The sequence below is a fragment of the Penaeus chinensis genome, chromosome 2 (genome assembly GCF_019202785.1).
Source record: "Penaeus chinensis breed Huanghai No. 1 chromosome 2, ASM1920278v2, whole genome shotgun sequence".
NCBI classification, from domain to species: Eukaryota; Metazoa; Arthropoda; class Malacostraca; order Decapoda; family Penaeidae; genus Penaeus; species Penaeus chinensis.
The window spans coordinates 24,798,483-24,823,450 of NC_061820.1; the positions used below are offsets into that span (position 1 = coordinate 24,798,483).

At 38.5% G+C, this 24,968-nt stretch overlaps 1 protein-coding gene across 1 annotated transcript; it reads right to left on the reverse strand.

Annotated features, from left to right (window-relative positions):
* Positions 1 to 520: 520 nt before the first annotated feature.
* LOC125031095 (U1 small nuclear ribonucleoprotein 70 kDa-like) lies at positions 521 to 20,066 on the reverse strand. The gene is made up of 10 exons (XM_047621583.1): positions 19,926 to 20,066; positions 14,907 to 15,059; positions 14,503 to 14,748; positions 12,859 to 12,940; positions 6,679 to 6,780; positions 3,109 to 3,217; positions 2,855 to 2,968; positions 2,554 to 2,700; positions 2,263 to 2,342; positions 521 to 2,010 (listed from the first exon to the last, which is right to left on the reverse strand). The coding sequence occupies exons 2-10, from the start codon at positions 15,048 to 15,050 to the stop codon at positions 1,889 to 1,891; spliced, it is 1,146 nt and encodes a 381-aa protein (XP_047477539.1). The 5' UTR covers positions 15,051 to 15,059; positions 19,926 to 20,066; the 3' UTR covers positions 521 to 1,888.
* Positions 20,067 to 24,968: the final 4,902 nt, after the last annotated feature.

The window sequence follows — 24,968 nt, forward strand, 5'->3', positions numbered from 1 at the left end:
ACAACTTATCACAACAATGATAGGATTTGAAATATATCCTTACCTTCTCTTACCATTTATGAATGGATTTGCAGATTTTCAGTTTCTGAGTGTGGATAAAATATCCACACTCGGGGGATAACTAAATAAACAGTGCTCAAATGAAGTACAATTCTCAAAAACTAATAATATTTATATATATATATATATATATATATATATATATATATATATATATATATAAATATATAATATATATATACAAATATATAATATATATATAATAAATATAATAAATAAATATATATATATATATTTATTTATTATAAAATATATATATATATAATATATATTACATATATATATACACAATTTTTTTTACAGGAAAAAGCTGAACATAAGGGCTTTTTAGCAGAGTCCCCTTACCCAGCTAAAAGCTGTATGCCTTCTAATAATAATAATATTAAAAAGTACTATCTCTTATCCCTTCTTAGTAGTACCTTTTTTGTTGTTATATATGGGCTGGTAAAGAAACTACCCATCTATGATGACACTTTATTTGACAAATGAGAACTTAAAATTAAGCACAATCTTCAAATTAAGTGCCCTAAGTACTTAATTACATAATGTCACTGTACCCTAGTCATGTTTTCCTATCTGCTGGAAAGCTTGTTTTATCATTATGAAGGACAACCAATATCTTTCACCACAGTTACACAAATGTACAGCAACACAGGTACTATCTACCAGATATCATTCATAAATGACCTGGCAACATTGATTATAACATTTACTTCAATTATCGCCTTTAGTTTCCTTGGTACTGTAGAAAAAAATTACACGTGGTATTGTTATTTAGATAGGTTATTAAACATCCTGACTTTTCTTTTCTGTTATTTATTCAATAATAAAAATTGTATTTTTTCAGTTTCTTGATGGAAATGATCAAGTATCTATTATGAATAAAATCATACAATTATTTAATTTCCCTATACAATTTTCCAATCTAAGAAGTAAAATAAAGAAGGAGGATAGTAGTAATAACAAAATAAAATGCTTAATAACTAAGTCTGCTTTCACCATTTCCTACATTAATCCAGAAGACTTCATTCAGCATCTTTATTCTATGGAAGGCCTAAATTCTGACTAATGTGGGATTCCAGTATGAAATTTCTTTCAGCAGTTAGTATGGACTGATGAGCTTCATAAAAGCAGTATTGGATTTGTACCTCAGCTCATCTGTGACTAAGCTATCTATCTCATCTCATGTGATGTAATCAGAAATTAAACATGCTGGACACAATCCATCAATCCTACACAAGCCATATATTTTGCATTATTCTTAAAAAACACTGATGGAACCATGTCAGTCTTGTGTATTACAGATAATCCTTTAAAAGCACATACTGTGCAGTAGATACATTTTTACTCATTTGTCAAAAGTTTGTACAGTTTAGTTACACAAATACAACATAGCTATTGACAACAGTTATCTAATCATCACTTTCCAATGAGAATATAAAAATTGTCTACAATGTGCTATTGTCAAATGCAATTGGATCGGAGAGGGAGGGGGTAAGAGATCCAGTAAAAATCACCGTTTTGCTATCTAAACCTTTTAGTAATGTAAATATACATTACAATCTCTCCATAAATATTTATCTACCCTTTACATCTAAGGGGGAATTCAGCACCCTATGAATATTCATAACACAGTATACTTGTAAACAATTTCTTTTTTTTTTTTTCTTTTTTTTAAGGTAATCAAACATGAGGTTACAACCTCTACAAGGTGAATATTCATGCCTAGCCAATTTCATCACTGTATACAAGCAACTTTCTCAGTCCAAACTGCTTATCACTCAATCTCTGCAATCAAACCTAAATCCACAACACAAATATTTCCAGCCTAATAGTCAATTTCATTGTTGGCCTCTTCTTCCTCCTCATATTTGGTTCCATTCTTGGCCCTCTCCTCTTCGTCCTTCATTGGGTAATTATTGTAATAGTTACTGCCAAAATCTGGATAATCTGTTAGGAGAGAATTTTATATGATTAACAGAGACAATAGTAAACACTTACCACATAACTAATGAGCTTCTTGTACAAGAAAATGGCATTTTTCAGTTATAATTTGGAAAGAATAATAAAATCAAATATAGTGATAACTTAGAAGAGCAAATACCTTTCAACAATGTTAATGACAAACCAAAGATATTTTTTAATGTGTCGTAAAATAATCTTATATTCTTAGTGTAAAACAAACAAGAGTTTTGTCTTTACCATCCTCTGGTTCTTGCTTGATTTTGACAACACCTTCCTCGACTTCTTCACCAGGTACCCGCTCCCTCCTCTCACGATCCCTAGAAAGAGAGAAAGGCATATGTAACTATAAATTACAAGGGAGATTAAAGGTTCATGACATTATAAAAGAGGCCACAAAAATATCCAAGTAACTAAATACAAATTAGGAAAAAATGGGTATCTCAGAACAATTAGAATTAGATAACAATTAGAATGTGGATAGCTAAAAAATAGAGAATGCCACACAAACAGTTTTTCTCCTTCACTCACCTGTCCCTACGGTGCTTCCTGTCACGTGACCTTGAGCGACGTTTACGATCCCTGGACCGAGACCTGTGGCGGCGCTTCTCCCTCTCTTCTCCTTCCTCTGGCACAGCTCTCTCACGGGATCGGGAACGTCTCCTCTTACGATCACGGCTGTACAAATTTACAAGTTTATCAAAGACTGTACAATATACCATGCAGTATGTGGTTTACTGTTGTTTACTTTATGTTATATGCATTTTCAAATTCCTGATCCATGTCTAGCTAAGATCCACAGAGTGGTCTTCTTAAATCATGAATAACATACCTTCGTGATCGCCTGCGCCTTTCACGGTCACGATCTCTGTCTCTACTTCTGGAACGCCTTCTTTCTGAACCACGTTCACGCTCACGGTCTCTCTCACGGTCTCTATCTGCACTTCTGGAATGATACAGAGACAGGAACATGAACTAATGTTCAGAAAAATCAAATGTAAAAATAAGTAATATTCATTGAGCCCCCCCCCCCCCTTAATATTCAAAAGGGAACAAATGCAAAGAGCAAAGGTAAAGGATACTGACTCCATTCGCTCTTCATCCCGTCCACCACCACGCCTTCTGTCATCTTCACGGCCCGAATGCTTTATGTTGACATCTGGACCTCCACGTCTTGTTCCACCAAGACCTCCACCTGTTCATAAAAATTACCATTCGTAAGCACTAAACAAGTGGTCTAATTTACTCTTTTCATTAGCAAGAAAAACAATTTTAAAGGTAGCAAAACAAAAACAAAAATAATAATATTCATATTGAGTGGAAAAAAAAAAACTTAAGAAAAATAATAATAATAATAGAACATGAAAGTGAAAACAAATACATAGCATTTCCACAAATAAATATAAACAAGGATTGATTTTTTTTCTATGCATGAAAAGACACAAATAACCTTAAAGCTAATTCTTCCAGATTTTATGTACATTTAACCCATTCACAACTGATGATGTCTAATCATGTCATGGTTAACAGGACCCTACTAGGTAGCAAGTATTCATGCTACTTGTGGTCAAGCCTGGTCCAAGCAGTCGTTCACTTGTTTGACCTTTTTGTGGTCACTGAAGAGATACAGACCTTCAAAAGTATGCTTAATTCTCTTTAGCCTCATCTTCTAAAACTGTCTTGCTCACAGCCAAGAGTAAGAGAGTGAGGTAGGTTCATTATAACACAGGGTTACTCTGTTGTGAATAGGTTAAGCAATTTATTTTGTAGACCCTCACAGTAAGAAGTACAAATTCTAAGTTACTAGGTTACATTCACATTAATAGTTATATCAAAGTGTGTGTTAGATGCTAAAACAGAGCAGCAGCTGAATAACAAATATTAACTCCATTAATGTTACTGCTGTAATATTTTTCTCACCTTTAAATATGTAATCACCCTTCAGAGTTAAAACATCTTCAAAAAATCTATCTCTAAAGGAGACAAAAGCCATGAGACAGTCCTCCTCTGGTCTGAGTAAGGTGGAAAACTAGTGTCAAGTATTTGAAGAGGAGTCAAACTACAAAAATACTTTGATAACTTCTTTTCATGTTTGTAGATATCAATTTTTGTGTTTTCAAATAAATTCATTAACTAAAGCAATTTAATCTACCAGGAACATGTAATGTTCACTGTAGTATTTCGTGAAATGTGTTTACACTTATATGACTTCACGTGTGCACAGCCACAAAGTCATCAATCAGTAGGCCTAATTTCCCCACTTCCTTGAGTTTCAAGGAAAATTTTGTTTTTTGTAATGTTATTAACCCACTGGATCCAGGTGACATGACTGTCACTTCATGAAAAAATTTGGCTGAGAGCCAAGTGATGGTTAAGTGCCATCATGAAAAAATCTGGCTAAGGGCCAGGATAACAGAAATGTGTCATCCTGAATAGTTTGATTGAATGAGGGGTGGTGGGAATAACTCGGATGCAGAAAGCTCTTGGGAGATAGATGAGACTCAGTGGGCATTTAAACCATTGTATCTGGTTGTATCATAACAATCAAATCACAATAAATCTGGGCATTCAGCTTACATGAGCAGCCGCTCTGCCGGGTGGCTGCTTGTGGACAAGGCATATGCAAACACTTATGCGGTGACAAGACTATGCCTCCTATTTGCAGTTACTTACACTTTCTATGCATAGGCATTTTCAGATTATTGTCTATCTTTCAATGTTCATATTTGTCATTTGAATTTCATTATTCAGATGGTAATTTTTTTTTTTTTTTTTTCCCCCACAGACTCCCTATCATCTCTCTAGGAAGTCTACAAATAAGACTATGTAACACTATCTTTACATATATTCAATTTTCTGTAATACCACCTGCATCACCACTCACAGAACCAGGCATACAATACAACATGGAAATGATGTGATGGTCACGTCGCCCAGATGCAAGACATTAAGAAGGGACTGTTGCATTATTTCCACCATTAACCCAATGGCGTCGGGTATAGAAAATTAAATAAAACTCTACGCTCTGGCGAACGGCGGCAGCGCGCCGACTCCGAGCACTTGAATTCGGTACATCAAGCCGAATCATTGCCTCGGGGCGTTTTGGCGCGGCGGCGCTGCGGACAGCCGCACGCCTCAAATCGGGCGTATTGTTATGACGGCGATAGCCGTGACCCGTCGCCATTGGGTTAAAGAGGGTGAAATGTACCCTCTGTGAGCTTTGGCTGGAAGAGTGCTGGCTCCAGGAAGAATACTATTTCCATGTTTATGATCTTATTCCTGCCCACTGTAGCCAGGAGTGCAAGGTGTGTTACAGAAACTTGAATAATACATAAAATATATAAATTGGCACAAATAACAAAATGTTACTTATTGCTTTTATTATTCCACATTGTTGTACACTACCCAGAGATAATATGGAGTCCGTCCAAGGTAAAAGTCTATTACCATCTTGATACAACATATTAACCCGACATCGACGGGTATCAGAAATCCCTAAGTGTCATAGACTCTGGTGATTTCTGGCAACGTCCAGACACACAAGTCTGCTACAAGTACCAGAACTTCCCACTCTGGCACGTCACTGTGCATACAGCCATACCCTGCAGACCAAGTAGTATGTTATGACACTTGTACACGTGACCCATCCGTAAAGGGTTAAATGACAAACATACACTGGAGAATGGCCCATAAGCAAAAAATGCTTGTAAAAAAAAAAAAAGATAATATTCCAAATGGGAGGCAAGGAGTCTTGACACTGCATACAAGTTGTGTGACACTGCATACAAGTCACACAAATGAAAGAGCCACCAAGTTATCAAGCCTAATTACCCAAATTTTGGATCACGTGAGGATAGCAAGGCACCTAGATCCAATGGGTTAATATAACTGCTGTTATTAGTATTATAACTGACAATACTAATATCAATATATTTAAAAAACAATGTTACCAAAAAACAAAACGAAAAGCATACACAAGTAAAATTGGTAGGACTTAGTGACTAAGAACTTGTGGAGCTACCTACACACTAAACTCACAGTGGACAAGGCATATTCATATATGACAGCCCCAGGAGCAATGAGTTAAATTAACACATTGTAGGAAACTTGCACAATTCAAAGGTTAATAAACAAAAGCATTACAAAGGTGATGAATCACAATTATATACAAAGCAGTGTTAAACCACAAGAAAAAATCAAACCTATAACATTTTCAGACACAAGTAACTCACCTGTTTACATCCATTTGTAGTAACAGGAAAAAAAGGGAGATTAGTATGATACTTTCTTTTCTTTTCTTTTCTTTTATATATGCAAAATTCATATTCAGAATTCTTTTTCCCCATTTGTATATCAGAATGGTTGCAAAAAAAAATCATCATATTTTCTTCCATTTAAGAAAATAAGGCTATGACAACAATGACACCTTCAGATAGAAGTTACTCACCTGTTTGCAACCATTGGTAGTAACAGAAAAAAAGGGAGCATTAGTGTACGATATTCATAATCCTTTTTTATAGACTTAAAATCATACTCAGAATTTTCTTTTCCCCATTTATCATCAGAATGGTTGCAAATAAATCATCAAATTTTACCATTTCCTGTTTTCAAGGAAGTGACAGTCCATAAAAATAATAAAATCTACTCTAAACTTACCTAACCGACGTGGTAGCCATCCCTTCACGGTGCGAGCTCGCTCTACGTCTACTAACACTCTGCGATTGTCAATCTTCTTTCCATCAGCATGTTTGTATGCCGCTGTCAAGGGAAACAGAAGACAAAAATAGTAATGGTTCAAATAAGGTCACAGCAATCTGCATAGAGGGCAGATATCATTCAAATTAAAGAAACAAAGAGACCAGTCCTGTGACCATCGCCGTCATCTCCTCGTAGACGCAGCCATCATTTTCTGGTTCCTGGGCTTTGGCCCTGGATGTAACCTGATATACACTGCTGACACAGTCAAATTCTCCACAAATGAAAACTTACAATCTTGATACAAAATGGCTACAAATATCAGTATGATAGAGAAGGGCAGGGGAATGGCTGAGGGAGTAAGGAGAGGTAAGGTTCAAGGGTGATTCACCAGTGAAATGGAAAAGGTCAAGGAGTGTCACCTCCTATGGCAAAGTGGAGTTGAAACTGTACGCAAGCTTTCCACAGGAACCCAAGTCTAGTGCTTTCATCACAAAAGGATTTTGGCTTATCTTTATAGAATTTTTTTCTCTTTTACTTCTATCTTAAGTGACTCTCTGATTTAATTGAACATCAAATGTAAAGAAACTGTGTTACCTGGGCATACCTTTAGTGTTAGGATAATCTAGGGCGCCCGGTAGTAGAGGTGATGGTTGGGGGTTTCCCGTGTTTTCCACCGAAGGGCGTTGGAATACTTACCCAACTTACCCAATAATCAATTTATAACCAAACAAAAAGAATCTGACACCAAAAACATTCAAAAACTAAGTATCTCTTCTTACTTTACTTTGGAATAAACAATGAAAGGAAAATAAAGAAAAGACTAATGAAGTGAAAAAAATAATAATTAAAAATAAAAATCCAATTTAATCGGCAATCAATCTAACATATTTTTCATTTTCTCTCCATTACCTGCCGACCATACCTACCGCACACTTACCCAAATGTCTTTAATGCCGTCTACGAACGCCATCCCTTTAATCCCAGTGACACTTACCAAACTGATACATCAACAGGCAAACACTAGAACCCCATAATATCTTTTTCTATTTATATCTTTCAATGCTACATTAACGATTGCAAGAATTAAATGTCTTAATGATTACTGTAACCATTACTTTTGTATGTAAATAAAATTGCAAATGTACTTCAACTACAACTTTTTGGTACACTGGATAACCGTACTTTGGTTTGTGCTTTTCTAGGAGGGGTTGAAGAAAAAGATAAGAGAGAAAAGGGAGCAAAAATAATTCTCCAGGGAGAGAAAAGGGTAAAGGGGAAAGGGGGAAAGAGTGTATGGGTTTGAGGGAGGGAGGGAGGGAGGGAGGGAGGGAGGGAGAGGAAGGGAGGGAGGGGGAGGAAGGGAGGGAGGGAGGGGGAGGAAGGGAGGGAGGGAGGGAGGGGGAGGGAGGGGGAGGGAGGGGGAGGAAGGGGGAGGGGGGAGGAAGGGGGAGGAAGGGGGAGGAAGGGGGAGGAAGGGGGAGGAAGGGGGAGGAAGGGGGAGGAAGGGGAAGGAAGAGGGACAGAGAGGGAGGGAAAGAAGGAGGGAGCAGAGGCGGGAGGGAGGGAGGGAGGGAGGGAGGGAGGGAGGGAGGGAGGGAGGGAGGGAGGGAGGGAGGGAGGGAGGGCATTAGAAATGGGGAGGGGAGGGAGGGAGGGAGGGAGGGAGGGAGGGAGGGAGGGAGGGAGGGAGGGAGGGAGGGAGGGAGGGCATTAGAAATGGGGAGGGGAGGGAGGGAAGGAGGGATGAGAGAGGGAGAGAAGGGAAGGGGAGGGGAGAGAGAAGGGAAGGGGAGGGGAGAGAGAAGGGAAGGGGAGGGGAGAGAGAAGGGAAGGGGAGGGGAGAGAGAAGGGGAGGGGAGGGGAGGAGGGATGGGAGAGGGAGAGAAGGGAAGGGGAGGGGAGAGAGAAGGGGAGGGGAGAGGAGGGGAGGGGAGGGGAAGGGGAGAGGGAGAGGGAGGGGGAGAGGGAGAGGGAGAGGGAGAGAGAGAGAGAGAGAGAGAGAGAGAGAGAGAGAGAGAGAGAGAGAGAGAGAGAGAGAGAGAGAGAGAGAGAGAGAGAGAGAGAGAGAGAGAGAGAGAGAGAGAGAGAGAGAGAGAGAGAGAGAGAGAGAGAGAGAGAGAGAGAGAGAGAGAGAGAGAGAGAGAGAGAGAGAGAGAGAGAGAGAGAGAGAGAGAGGGGGGGGGAGAAAGAGAGAGAGAGAGAGGGGGGAAGAGAGAGAGAGAAAGAGGAGGGGAAGAGAGAGAGAGAAAGAGGAGGGGAAGAGAGAGAGAGAGAAAGAGGAGGGGAAGAGAGAGAGAGAGAGAAAGAGGAGGGGAAGAGAGAGAGAGAGAGAAAGAGGAGGGGAAGAGAGAGAGAGAGAGAAAGAGGAGGGGAAGAGAGAGAGATAGAGAAAGAGGAGGGGAAGAGAGAGAGAGAGAGAGAAAGAGGAGGGGAAGAGAGAGAGAGAGAGAAAGAGGAGGGGAAGAGAGAGAGAGAAAGAGGAGGGGAAGAGAGAGAGAGAAAGAGGAGGGGAAGAGAGAGAGAGAAAGAGGAGGGGAAGAGAGAGAGAGAAAGAGGAGGGGAAGAGAGAGAGAGAAAGAGGAGAGGAAGAGAGAGAGAGAGAGAGAGGAGGGGAAGAGAGAGAGAGAGAGAGAGGAGGGGAAGAGAGAGAGAGAGAGAGAGAGGAGGGGAGGGGAGAGAGAGAGAGAGAGAGAGGAGAGGAGGGGAAGAGAGAGAGAGAGGAGGGAAAGAGAGAGAGAGAGGAGGGGGAGGAGAGAGAGAGAGAGAGAGGAGGGGAAGAGAGAGAGAGAGAGAGAGAGGAGGGGAAGAGGAGAGAGAGAGAGAGAGGAGGGGAAGGAGGAAAATGATAAAGAATAGAGTGAGAGAGGAAGAGGAGGAGAAGAGAGGAGAGAGAGAAGAGGAGAGAGAGAGAGAGAGAGAGGAGAGAGAGAGAGAGAGAGGAGAGAGAGAGAAGAGAGAGAGAGAGAGGAGAGAGAGAGAGAGAGAGAGAGAGAGAGAGAGAGAGAGAGAGAGAGAGAGAGAGAGAGGAGAGAGAGAGAGAGAGAGAGAGAGAGAGAGAGAGAGAGAGAGAGAGAGAGAAAATTAGTGACATAGAATACAGAAAAGGGTAACGAGACAGATAATACAGAAAAGAGCAAGTGAAAAACAACAAATGGAAGAGGAAAAATAACAAAAAAATAGTTGATAATGGGAAAAGAGAAAAGAGAGACTGTATTGAGATACAGCAGATACAGAAAACTATAGACAGAAAAATGTAAATGACAGAATTGAAGGTTTAACCTCCTTATCCTTAATGGAGCAAGCACAGATCCCCGCTAAATATATATATCTATTTTTTTTTTTTTTTTTATCTAATTTACCCACCCATAAAGGATATGTTGAATAATGAGATCTATCTTACCAGTATCTTCATGCTTTAAATATCATGGCAGGAGTTGCCACACAACCTGAACAACTGATTGTTTAACTCATAATTTAGTACTGAAGGGCATCATTGGCCACTTCTCACTGAAGTGTGTCTCAAACAACTTACCAACTTACCCAGGGTATGGATACCCTTCCCTCAAACCCTCTAGACTGACACTGAACACAGTATGCGACCCAGTCATTAACTACACTACATTGTCAAAATTATCAAGAGAAAATCTGACTTGTGTGCATTACTAACATCAAAATATAACTTAAACATCAGTATATAGAGAAATGCCCATGAAATCTTTACTTAAGAAATCTCAAGAACGAAACATCGGATAACAAACTTCTATTAAAAAAAACCCTACTAAACAACAACCTACCAGGAAACTTAAGTGGAAAAGTCTAAAACACGAGTATTGATTTCCTCAGTGTCTTCATTACAGCTCTCTTTACCATAAAGAACTTGCCTCGTGTTCCAAAATAATCACTGCATCCTCCCCACCCACCATAACCAGTTCCTTCTCTACAAACCCAGGAGCACCATACTATATAATCAGGCTTTTCTTCAAATTTCCTCTAGCTCTCATAGCAAATTCCAAGAAATTAAGAGCTTTCATCAGTATTTATAGCTTTTGAATTTTAGTATTAATATCCTAAATGAAGGCTGAAGTGACAAAAAATGTGGGCGTAACTTTGATAATTTGCACTCCTTGATTGGCTTTCATTAATGACTATCAGAATTACTTCCAGCATCAGCTGATAAATAATTTTTTTTAAGTTCTATTAGAGTCAGTCACTTTCACTTTTCCCCTCTATGAGTGACTGGAAAGTGATGTGCAAGTCAGTAAGGGTGAATGAATATGCCACGAGCCCTAAAAAGCCACTCAGTACTGATTTAGAAAGTAGCCTTTCATCAAGGCAGGTTAAAGCCTTGGAAACAATATGGGACAATCTGCCTGCTCCTGTGTTGGGCTTACCACACATACAAACCTAGAGCCGTGAGCGCTCATAGGTCGCGTGAGCATACAAGCCAGCACGGAAGATCGGCTGTACAGGGTGAACGAAACAAAATGCATTAGTGTGGGACCTTAAAACAGTAAAGACAACATAACATTATGAAAGAACACAATTGTAGAGCTGAAATCAGTTGATACAATATCAACAGAACTACAACTGTCTTCTCTCTCATCATGAAGATATTTGACTCGAGGGTTAGTTGCTGAGGTAGGCCTTCAACTCTGATGTGCATCAGTTCATAACATACGATCTACTAACAGTCACACCAGAGACACATCTACATAAAAGAAACCACCCTCAGCAATAACCTTCAGTCTTTCAATGATTACTATTAAAAATACAAGTAAAAACATATTAATAGGACATAGTAAATTGATGAGGCAAGAATATTGCCTTTCCCAACCAGAAAAGTCTAGAATTAAAATGTGTAACATCTCAGTTCTAGAATGTGTACTAATGAAGTATTCACCATATCCCAAGAAGCAAGAACACCTTTGATCACAATCTATGGATCATGTAAGTGTCACCAACTATGCAACTGTATAAAAATTTGACTCCAACATGTTGAACTGATAAGTTCCCAACTGCAAAAACTCTACAGGTGTGGAGGCAACTGGTAACTTACATAAGCAATTAACAATGAACAAGAATAAACAAGAACGTAAATAAAGGAATGGCTGAAACAGCGACACAAATACCATGGCTTCAACCTAGATATATATATATGTATATATATATAACATACATTCACATTCATGACCCATATCAACCCAAAAGAAGAAGCACCAAGAAATCCATTTCACTTATCCAGTCAAATTCAAGCAACATTCCAAATGCTTTTCCTCCTTCTTCCTTTAGTCAAGCAAACTCCTCCACCAACACTTGCAACATTCCCTGAACACCTTTCACTCACTCTCAGACAAAGTACTCATGCTGAATTTTCATAATTCTTCTACTTAAGTCATTTCCTTTTTAAAAATCTTGTTCATTGTTAAGAATGATAATCATAAACAGGACATCAATAAACAGGTACACATTCCATACACCCAACATTAGTAGGCTACCAAAAAAAGACCTATTCCTACTATTAAAAAACAATACTTTCAATTACTGAAACCATCTATTTATAACAAAGATGATAACATTTATAAATGAATTTACAGTTAACTTCATGAAGTGCAGATGTGTAACTGCCACAATTCAATCATCATAAATGCCACAAATGGCAAAATTAAATGATTAACAATATTTCTTGAATCTGACAAATCTGACAAATTTTCTTGAAGCTCTCTTCAATTTCATAAATAGTAAAATCAGTTCTACATTAGAAACGATGAAATAGTTAAATTTCCATATATAATGGCCATCAAACAAAAATATTAGCCAATATCTAAATGAGGATATAATTTTGAAGTTTTTTTTATCCTTTCTTTACTTTCTGCACATGCACAATCAAGGCAAAAAGGGGTTAAAAAATATATATAAATTATAATATATTTTATATACACAAAACTAACATAAATTCTGAACCTAGGCCAATGGGTGCTTATCATATTTTGGTTTTGGCTAAATTAAAATCCTAATCAAAAAGTTATTAAGTGTTTAAGACTGATTAACTAAAAATAAATGAATAAATAAATGTGAGAACCATGTTTGTATATGTATAATGTGTTGTTTCATGTGCAGTGTGGTTTGTTGGGTACTCACAGTGCATATCTCGCTCGTGTTCATACTCAATAAAGGCGTATCCTCGAGGCTTCCCCGTCTTAAAACTGTGAATCAACACAATCTGAAAGAAACAGAACTGTCAGTATAATATACTTGGGATTAATACTTCTATTGAGACTTAAATCTTGTATTCAGTATTCACACTTTTCAACTTCAGAAAAAAAAAAGAAAAAAAGCTTCTAAAGTATGAGTGTAATTATGAATCTTTGAACATATGAGTGAAACTCCACATCAATATTTTCACTTGTTACATCTCCATTTAGCACATTAAGATGATATAAAAGGGGTTTCCTTACTTCCTTGTTTCTTATACTTCTTGTATATGTAACTTTGTAGAAAAATGTGTAGAAAATTCTGTACCCATCTTGTACACCTGCCTCACAAAAAAGGCAGTACCATTCTGCATATATGACAGATTTGGAACTGCTACTTTGCAAGTAACAGTTCGCATGAACTTAAGATCCCATATTCTTTTGTGAAAATCATATGACATTTACTGGTTAAGTATTCTTTAATCAAGACTAATGAAAGTGATTTGAAAAATTCTCAGATATGCACCCGATTCATTTTAAGTGTAACTTTTATATTATCTCTTGTTCAAGAATACTTGAGCCCCTAGTGTTTTCTAAATGCCTGTTTATACAGAGGGTGAAACTGTCCATGGCCAACCCACCTATCCATGGACAGTTACAAGTTCATGTGACTGTTTAAACCAGTTTAAATCATTCTCTTCAAAATATGTTGTAAAAGGACTTGTAATATTCATTTCAAATTTCATAAATAAGGTCAATGAAGAATATGAAACTTCATAAAGAAGTCAAGGGACTGAAAAGATTGAGAACACCTGAATCACATGGTGTACTAGTTATAGCAGAGACTTTGAAAACAATTTTTCTGAAATATCAGAAGGTATGTGCATGACCTTAACAACTTTTTCCCCTGTACCTAGAAACTCCAAATTTAACCAGCTGACTGGAGTTACAGAGACTTAGGCCAAAGCAAATAATCACAGATGATGGATGACATTTTATCATGACATGAGTAGAGAGACATATCATTCGCTGCCCAACTGAAGCTGCGTGCACTAATGAATACCTATCCTTGCCTATTTTTAACAAATTTAGTTTTTCACTTTTAGGAAAAGTGTCAGCTTTTTCTACTTCAGCCTATGTTGGATTGCAGCTAGTGTTGCCAAAAGTATAATGGCTACAATATTACAGAACTTCTCACTTGAGTTTGCTAACAGCTTGCTGCCAATGTGAATGTGCCTTAAGTCTGGGAAGGTTGTCAAAACATACCATTCTACTGTAATCCTTAGAGCTGTGTAATTATCATTCATGGCAAATATTCTAATATTAGCATGATGAAAAACAAATTTGTTATAGACTTTTAAAATGATGTCATTGTACTGGGAAGTGTTCTTGAAGTCCATCAAGAACACTTTACAAAATCATAGTTACGATATAATTAATACAAGTTTTCAATGGAAACTTTAAGAGACATTATCAGTATCTGATAGGAATAACAGAAGGAGAATTAATACAAGTTACAGGACTTGTTTTAAACTTCAGTAAAAAAAAAAAAAAAAAAAAAAAAGCAAGTTAAAAATTTACCTAAACTTACCTTTTTAATAGGACCATAAATTTCAAATTCTCTGCGTAGCTTGGACTCAGATGTGTCATAGTTGATCCGTGAAACAAATAGTGACTTGTATGGGTCACTGGTAGCATTTTCATTGTTGTGAGGATCCCAAAGAGCTATTTCTTGTTCTAACTTGTATTGCATCTGTTCAGCCTTCTCTCTCCGCTTCCGCTCCAAGCGTTCCTCACGAGTTTCCACCCTTGTTGGAGGGGGAGTATCCTTAGGATCCTAAAAAGAAATTTCTTATTAAAATTTTGGGTCCTAGTGGCAAACATATCCGCAGAGCTGCCATTTATACAGTTAACTTGCAATAAAATTACAAGAATGTTATTCCATGACCTAAGAAAATGTAAACAATGACACAGTAACATACTATCCTTACATACCTCAAATCTTTGTATCAATTGTGCCACACCAGAGTACCCATCTGTTTTCTTTTCCCATGTTAACTTATCAACTGGTGATAGATATGGTATTGGATCTCTTGGCGCAAAAAGTGCCAATAAGTTTGGCGGAAGGTATTGCGTCATCTTGGTGTTCTGAAAAGAAAAAATAATTTAAAACATCTATTATCATCATATGACTCTGAAGGGGTGAGCATATGAGCGCATATTCTACATGCCATTGTTCTGCTAAATACAGGCCAAGTTCTTGTCCTAGTGAACCAACTACTACATCTAACTCATATACATCAGTCAATTAATTAGTTTAAAGTCTTGACTATGATACCCTGAAAGAAAGAAAGAAAGAAAGAAAGAAAGAAAGAAAGAAAGAAAGAAAGAAAGAAAGAAAGAAAGAAAGAAAGAAAGAAAGAAAGAAAGAAAGAAAGAAAGAAAGAAAGAAAGAAAGAAAGAAAGAAAGAAAGAAAGAAAGAAAGAAAGAAAGAAGAAAGAAAGAAAGAAAGAAAGAAAGAAAGAAAGAAAGAAAGAAAGAAAGAAAGAAAGAAAGAAAGAAAGAAAGAAAGAAAGAAAGAAAGAAAGAAAGAAAGAAAGAAAGAAAGAAAGAAAGAAAGAAAGAAAGAAAGAAAAAGAAAGAAAAAGAAAGAAAGAAAAAGAAAGAAAGAAAAAGAAAAGAAAAAAGAAAAAGGAAAGAAGACAAGATCCATACAGTCTGGATACAAAGCTGGTTGTGCTTGTACTGTATACAAAAATGGCTTACTACAACATCAAGTTAATATGAGAGTGCAAAATTGGGCCAGCACTACATAAACGGAGCTGGTCGGTATACTCCTTGCAACGGAATTCTTAATGTCACGGGGCTCTGGAGTAGTTTTCTGCGACTCTCAGAGTTCTCTTCGGACACTAAATTCTTTCAAAGTAGGTGGCAATGAGGAAATTGTGAGTTGCATTAAGCATAACATAACTTGTGCAATAGAATGCAATTTCAACATTCAATTTGTATGGATACCATCTCATGTTGACATAAGCAAGCACAACCACAAAGACAAATTGGCGAAGGAAGCCTGCAGCAAAGATACTGTGAACACAGATCTTGGGATGCCTCTTGCTTGGGTTGCACATATATTGAAAAGTTCTCATAAGGAAGAACTAATAGATCTGACGAACACTCAAAGGCCTGAAAGCTGTACCATAAGGCACTACGATCAGTATAGAGATAGCAAGCCCTCCTATGGATGGCACGAAGTCGAACCAGACAATGTGATGTGGTTATTGCCAGAATACATTTAGGTTACAGAATGTATTGGCAACTGCACGATGCAAGAAGTGCAGATGAATCTAAATGTAGACTGTGTAACGAAGAAAACAAGCGAACGCTTGAGCATTATATCTCGGAATGTCATGTGATACAGCCTTTCAGACCAAATAACATGAGGTATACTGAACTATGTGAATATTTTATTTCATCTTATACATTGGAAGATATACTCGTATTATATCCTAAATTTCCTATGTAAAACTTCCGTAAACAAAAACACAGTGTTATGTAAACACAGTGGCAAAAGCATATCAACATATTATTTTTGTATGATGTATGACATATTTCTATATTACCATGTACAATTACAGTAGTCACAGACTACTGTACTGTGTCAGATGTATGTAAAACTGTAAGCATGAATGACCACACCTGAGCAGATAGCCAGGTGGTAAATGAACTTACTTAACTTGACAGGCATCAATCCCATCATTTGGTAAAAAATCTACAGGATTTCACATAATCCAGATCCCCTTTTGTAATCGTACAATGTATCCTAATCAATAAATCAACCTAACCTTAACCCTGTGGGTTTATACACTACGATCTATATATTCCCTAGTCAGGGGGCTCTGCCCCCTGGACCTCAGTAATAATACATATGCCTAACCAGGGGGAAATGTCCCTGGACCCCCGTGGTAATATGTAGGTCTAGCCGGGAAGCTACTTCTCCCTTATATTTGATTTGCACACCTTCAGCCATAGATGAAAAGTGTCTTAGCGTTTGTCAAGGTAAGCACTCCATACACTTTTTTTACTGTAATCCTGGTTGTCATGCACAGAAAGTTTACCAAACTTTGTCTTAATCTGCATTGTTCTTTTATTTCATATAGGTTTTATGGTATAGTTTCAGTTTCCCACAGACATGTAGAACAAGGTAAATTCTGCCAGCAATTGACAAAATGACCAAAAAGATTTTATCTATGATATTACCTACACAAGTAGATAAGAAAGTTGTCAAGACTCGACTACTTAGGCATATATTTACAGGAAAATGTAATAGCACTATAACAACCAGTGAGAAAAACTAAACTCACTGATACATGAAATAATCTGTGTAAGCAAAAAAATTACATCAGAAATAGAAAATAGGTCGCAACAAATGCCACATGGAGAGCAAGTCCATGGCAACTGGGTGAGCAAGGCCCTCGCATTAGGAAGGCTTTTGGTTCATACAGGGATACTTATGGAATTCCAAGGAATGACGCATAATAGAGACTTAATTTCAGAGGGGTGCAGTCACTTTGTAAACATTACCAATACTTTCATTTATATTATTAGTAATAGAAAATAACAAGAGATTCACGCATATTACAGAATTGATAACTGAAACAAGGAATAATAATTGCAAGATTGGTTGGTTAATTTTCCGAATATGACAATCGGGTCTTCCCTTACAATATTTATATCATCAGATTTGTCCTCGTGTGATGAGAACGAATCTGATGATAATCTCCGTCGGATTCTCCAGCCGACAATCTTGATGTGATTTGATAAGTCCCGATAGCAGGGGAGGGCATGAAGTAGATCAGGGAAATTACGGGGTAAAACAGGCTTAAATAAGCAAAATAGAGAACAGAAATGTGCAAAACAAGCACAAAAAACGCTTAAATTCGGCAAATGAAACTCTACAGACATTGCCGCCAACTTTGAAAGTCTACGGACCGATGCGCCAATTTTCGAAAAAATCTACGGGAACCAAAGCAAAAAATCTACGGGATTTCACATGATCCAGATCCTCTGTGGTAATCGTACAATGCGTCCTAACCAATAAACCAACCTAACCTAACCCTGTGGAATTTATACACTACGATCTATATATTCCCTAGCCAGGGGGCTCTGCCCCCTGGACCCCCGTAGTATTAAATGCGCCTAGCCAGGGGGCTTCGCCCCCTGGACCCCCGTGGTGATATGTACGCCTAGCCAGGGGGCTACGCACCCTGGACCCCCTTAGTAGTATATACGCCTAGCCCCAGGGTTAAACCACAAACCTTTATAAAGCGAGAGATCGAATTTTTCTGCGCTTCCGTCTGTCAGAATTGCTTGGTTTCTAATCACTTTTTTAGGCATTTGGGGCACTTGTTGGGCTCAAATATCAGGCTTTGATTGAGAATAATGTCCATTTGTCCTGTATATCCACCAAAAGACTTTAAAAATGACACGGAGTCGACGCAGCACTTAAAACGAAACATTTCTCACCGGTGTTTTTCACTGAATGGCCGCCGGGACGACCTGTCAAATCTCCCGGTGAACACACGCATGCGCACAAGGTTATTGTTCAGAATAGCGTAAATAACTCCCAAAAGACGTAAAAGAAGTATAATAAAACTAGAATAATGCATTACATACATGAATTCGGGAAAACAGACGCTAGTAATGACAAAATAAGCCTTCTCACAAGCGCGTAGCAATACATGGACTACTTGATGGCTCGCAGTAATGAGTTACGCGTCACATTTGTTTTGATCCTCGCAAGGTAAACATGGAAGGGGACTTAGAAAATGAAGGGGCCATCTTCTGTCTTCTCTGTCCTGTATCTCCCTTATTTTAGATATCCGAACCTATCACCATAGATGAAAAGTGTCTTACTTTTCGTCAAGGTATCCACTGCACACACTTATTTTACTGTACTTTTTGTGTGACATGCGCGGAAAGTTTTCCGATTGGTTAGCTGTGAAACTAAAAATTTACCGGTTTTATGACCCATCTCCACCACCATCTCCCTGAGCTTCAGCTTTAGTCCTACAATTTCCCTGGTACTTATAATCAAGGTATTTGTTACCAAGAGCGACACATCCTCCAGATATGAAGTCACAAATCCAGGATAACGTGCTAACCCAAAATCCAAACCCAACTTTTCTTAGCTTCTATTTACTCCCTAGACAGGGGGGGGGGGGGTAAGCCTCCCTATATCCCCCTTTACTAACAGTTCATGTGATCTTACAGAAAATGCAACATTAAGAACTGTGCCTACGTAAGGGTGTTATGGAGTTAGTCCCTGAGTGGTGACACGCAGAGGGCTCTTTCATAATTTCCTGATAAATATGAGGCCACTGTAGGTTTACCTGTATTGCTTCCTCCTCTATTTCTTATACTCTATAAGATGGCAGTGTCCACTTCCCTCTATCTCCATGCATCACTTTTGGTAACACTGACCATAATCAAAACTATACTTCTTCTGTGATGGGAATGAATGCTGGAGTTATTTCCATGCCTTCCTTAAATCTCGTAATACATACATTACTATGAAGACTGTCTAAACAATGAATTGTTGTGGGCCCATAAAAGAAACCTCAGCATTAGACAAATGAAATTTACACTTCTCAACAGCTATATAATCATAAAGAATTTTAATAACTGAGAACCTGCAATATCTACGTGTATTACCGCCTCGAAGGACTAATGACTTTGTTCTCGTATTAGCGATGAATATTAACACAATTCTGCTTAAAGAGTTTTGTTTCTGCTAAACCCATTAGCTTAATACAAGGCCACGAACTGGTAACTATAAATAATCCACAGACAAACGTACTTCAGCGAAAACCACTATTAACAGAAAAGCATTTACTTCCAGTCGCCTTCGCCAAACACCTTCAAAGCCACGCCGAATAACAAGCTTTCTTGTTATCGCATGTACTTTACGTGACTGGTGAATTTCTGTTACTCAGTTATAATCTACGAAGTCTTACCTCCTGCCACCTTTCTTAAAAAGCTGTTATATTGCGTCCGTATAGCGAAATCATACAAAACTGTAGGAAGAGCGCACTCCTCCGCGAGCGGTAGGCAATATGGCCGCTATAATTTGGCTTTGCATTCGAATCTGATGAACCTCTTCTCCGTCCATAGAGAGGCTCTTTTGTCTTTATCAGTTTCCCTGTGAATTATGAAGAAAAAAATTCCTATCAGCTGTGAGTATTTTTGAGAATTTATATGTCTGCAGTTCATAAGTTTGGGTATAGTTTTGTTTGTTAATTTCATCGCATTTTTTTATTGCCTCTTCATTTCGATTTACCCTTTTTTAATATCACTTAGGTACTATTTGGCATAATATTTCTAATTAAAATAACATAAGCTAACGTTCATGCAAGTATGCACACTATAAAAGTAGCGTGAAATGAAAATCTAACTTACAGAAATATCGCTGTAATTAAGTTTATGGGCTACAGACACAAATCTATTTGAAACGCATCAGCAATACTTTTTTTTACTACTTTAATATGCAAGAGACTCCATAATGCTCGATTCATTTTTTTTTTATAATGAAAAAGATAGAGATAGAAATACACATTGCGAAAATAGTCATATGAAAATGCTTTGATTATTCTGGGCCTATTACACGCCATAAACAATAAGATCCTAAAGGCAATTAGTAATCGGAAAAGTGTCGTTTTTTCTAGATATTTCCGCGTGAGGTATATTATATCTTAATATGAACTGAACTGTTTAATAGAACGTTTTATTAGTATTGTTTTAATATCATTGTATCCTACTATTTCTTATTAACATTACACATTTGATCTATATACTCTTAGTATCCGAATTCTTAGTGGAACTACAAGTAATCTCTAAAAAAAAATACGAAGCCATAAGATAAAGGAAAAAGACGAAGATTTACAAGAATAACAAATAAAATATGAAGTATTGAAAAGTAGCAAAGGGAAAATTAAAAAAAAAAAAAAAAATCTAGGAAGACAAGATAAAAAAAAAAAAAATCAGTCAACAATCAATCAGGCAACGCCACTCCGACTGGTGCACAGAACCGTGTCAGGAGCGTCAATTCAGCTTTTGCTTGCGGGGGTTGGGGGGGGGGTGTCGGTGAGCGAAGTGAGCACAATTAGCTGTTTTTTTTTTTTTTTTTTTTTTTTTGAGGGGGCACGGTGAATAAAACTCAATAAACTATAAACAAAATCCTATTGGATTAATGATGAGTCTATATCAGTGGTTCTTAACCTTTTAACTACCACGCCCCCCTTTTTGTTTTCCTCTCCACGCCTCCCTTGCATCTGTAAATAAAATTCCCTCCCAGATTTTAAAGAAAATTATAAGTATGTTTTGTTAGTCTTTTTAATGCGCATGAATTAGTGGCATTATAGTTAAACTTTCCTTTATGTGACCATGCTCTCGTTAATAGAATAACAAAGATATTCAGAGAAATTACAGCCTTTTCCCCAAGGGCTCGCGCCCCCTTTGGAAAATACTGAAGCCACTGGTCTATATGGACTAAATGTTATGGTGTATTTTAAATTTCTATATATAATTTTTTTTCTGGTATTCACTGAGAATATATATACATTTATTCATATGTTGCCGTTGTAGTTTTACTACCACTAGTTGCAGTACAGTTTTATGGAAAAGAGTGAGTACCGCGGTACTGGTGATATTGATGTGATCATAATACATACATGTCCAGAAGCAAGCATCTGTTCTTGAACCTTTTGGTTAAGATGCAAATCTAGTATCACTGTATAGGAATATACAGTATTAAGATATATAAAGATCGATGATAACCGGGGCATCAACTGGGGGATGGGACTGGTAGGGGGGGGGGGGGCAGTTGCTGTACCAGTCTATTCTGCTTTACATGTGTCTGTAATAAAATTCACTTAGCTCATAAAATTATTGAGGTGTGTCCCTTGGGGGGCAAGACAGACCTTGAGGGGGGCAAACAGAGTCTGGCGGGGATTGCCCCCCCCCCAGTCCCCCTCCCAATCGACGCCCCTGAACCTGTATCTACCCTCCACTCCCAGCCTCGAGGATTCCTCATGGCGAGCCGCCAGGCAGGTTCTTGGCCCATCTCTGGCTCCTCACGATAGGTCTGGTCAATCTACTCAATCCACGACTTTCTAGCACGTCCCACGGGCCTCCTCCACCCAGAATTGTCCGTCGCAAGGCATCAAGACATGATTCCAAGGCTAAATAGTGTCCAGGTATTAATTTCATAAAGGAAATCTGGCAGTATCAGGCCCTTGAAGGTCGACCTTGACATTGCTGACGATGTTATTATCATATCTGAGTCTCTAGAATCGCTGGCGGTGGCTCTTGATGCTTTCAGCAATGAGGCGAAGATCTTGGGTATAGAGGTCTGCTGGACCAAGACCAAAACCCAGGCATTTGGTGGCCTGTTAGGAAAGCCTGTTCATTCGATACATCCTTGCGGTGAGGACGTTGAAGTCGCAGAAGAGAGGTTTACATACCTTGTCTAAGACTCTGGGCTGTCAGATCAGGAAGTCAGTAGGTAGCATGGAGTCAGTCAACAAGAGTATTTGGAGCTGCCGGTACCTGTGCAGGACCAAGCTACGTGTCTTCAGTATTGCCTAGTGTTGCTCCACGATGACTTTGGGATAGTGGCTCAGGAAATGCAAGTGTTGAAAAGTGCTGGCGCAAGAACATAGCTTAGCTTCACTCCTGAATTAACTGGGATGAAGCTCGATAGGCCTGCTAAGTCTCTGACTCTCCTATAGCGACTCGCCTCCTTGAGGTCGATGTGTATGTATGTATATATATATATATATATATATATATATATATATATGTATGTATATATATTTATACTTATATATATGTATACATGTATATACATATATATGTATATATATGTATATATATACATATATGTGTGTGTGTGTGTGTGTGTGTATTACACACACATATGTGTGTATATGTATACAGTATGAATAAGATTATTCACCAATATATATACATATACACACATATATAAATATGTTTGCGGTCACCTCAAGGTAAACGACCTTGTTTCACCCTTCCTGCCAGGTATTAATTTAGGCGAAATGAAGATCTTTTCATTAACGCTTTTATTTACTCTTATCCAAATCAAGAGCTTGTCAGACCATGCTTAGTGTTTTTTTTACCAACTTCCGCTGGCCTCACCCGATGTGGAGGGGTCACACGAAAAGTTGAGACTTCTTGCCGGACATCTCCCAAACGCTTAAGGCAGACAATGCTCCTCTAAGCCACAGATCCGAGGACGGAAGACTGCAACGGGGAAACAAAGGTACCTCTTTCAATTATCATTTGTAGTGTGACAATTTTTGTGTATTCGACTCGCTGTGGAACATCAGTGTAACACATTGTTCAGATAAGCGTTGTGTTTTCTTATTAGAAATATCACTATTACAGGTGTAAGCCTGTTTATATATATATATATATATATATATATATATATATATCCGAGATATAAGTAATGTTTAAAATGTCCGTTTATGTTGCCTTTTACCTCATTAAGGAGTTGTGCCCAGGATCCTTCTTTATATATTTATGGTTTTATTCAGTCTTCGTAGGTGTCGCAAGTGCACATAGTTAACAAGCCATCACAGAAAATGAGGGAACTGTAAAGGAAAACGGGGGGCCTAGTGTTTGAAAACCCTGAGTGTTTTAGTGTTAGATGAAGGAATTTTATTTTTCTTAAGGGTTTAGTTTTTATCTTATTTTAGTTCTCTCACTTTGAGCTTTAGCTCTAAACCTTTAATTTGTTTTTATTTGCCATATCTATCCCTTGCCCAACGTGCTTCCGGAGGGTTCATACCACTCGGTCCGTCCGGCCACGAAAAGCCCCGTTAACAATACAAACAGTACGATAGTTGACTTCTTCAAGGTCACTCCGTAAGGATAAGTCCGATATGCGAAGCTGAGCCTCGCCCGGGCTATGCCCATGAGGGGAGCCCGGCCTTTGTCGACTAATGTCGACTCGCTAACGTGTGTCAGCTGTTTCTGACTCGGCTTAATCCTTACCCGCCGTAGTGAAGGTCACTCCGTCGCTCACCACAGAGTTGTATTCACAACAACACCGTAGCTTTCCTACCCTTCATCAAAGGATCGCCTCCCTAATCTTGGCTGGTGAAGCCGGCAGAGGGATTCCGATATCACTGGAGAATCTACCTGATGGAAATTTTCTGGAATAGCGATCGCGAGGATTTTGGTATCGATGAATTCCTCTCACTCTTTACTATCCAAATATATTGAATTTGTGCCGCGTACCCCTCCCCCCCTTAAACTTCCACATTCTTGGCCCCGATAGCAGGGGAGGGTATGGAGGGTAACGGGGAAATTACGGGGCAAGATTTTAATAATATACTAAGAATCAGTCACTAGGAAAAGAAAGGAAAGGAATCCTGCACGGCTTCACGTCAGGATAGAGCGACGTACAGCCTCGGCGTCGAGCGCTCTACCCTGCCGGACGCAGCTCCTGTATAAGACAATACACTGACTGATTCTGTGTATATTATTCATATTTTACCCCGGCAATTACCCTGTATCTTCCATGACCACCCCTGTTATCGGAACCTAAAATGTGTTTTTTTTTTGTGTGTGGTTCCACGGTATAATTCCCATATATATATTTACTAGAGGGTGAGAGGAGCCTATCGATACCAAAATCGTCGCGAAGCTATTCCCGAAAATGACCCCTAGCTCATACAGATGCTCAGAATAGTCAGCACAACGTTCACTAACCCCAGCATGATCTGAGATGATCCGTCCATCCACTGAGCGGACTGCAAACATCTTTGAGGGGGGCTTTAGAGACAGTTTTCTTAGGGTTTGGTAGGCAGGACGATGGTCATTTACTAAGAAATAGCCTGCAATCAGGGGCGTCATTAGGGGTGGGGGTAAGGGTGTGGGGCTCGCAACGCCCTAGAAACTGATTGTGCTAACTTCACTCGCCGCCCTTGCCCCCCCTCCCCCCAAGAAAAATGACGTCCTGTCTGACCAGCAAA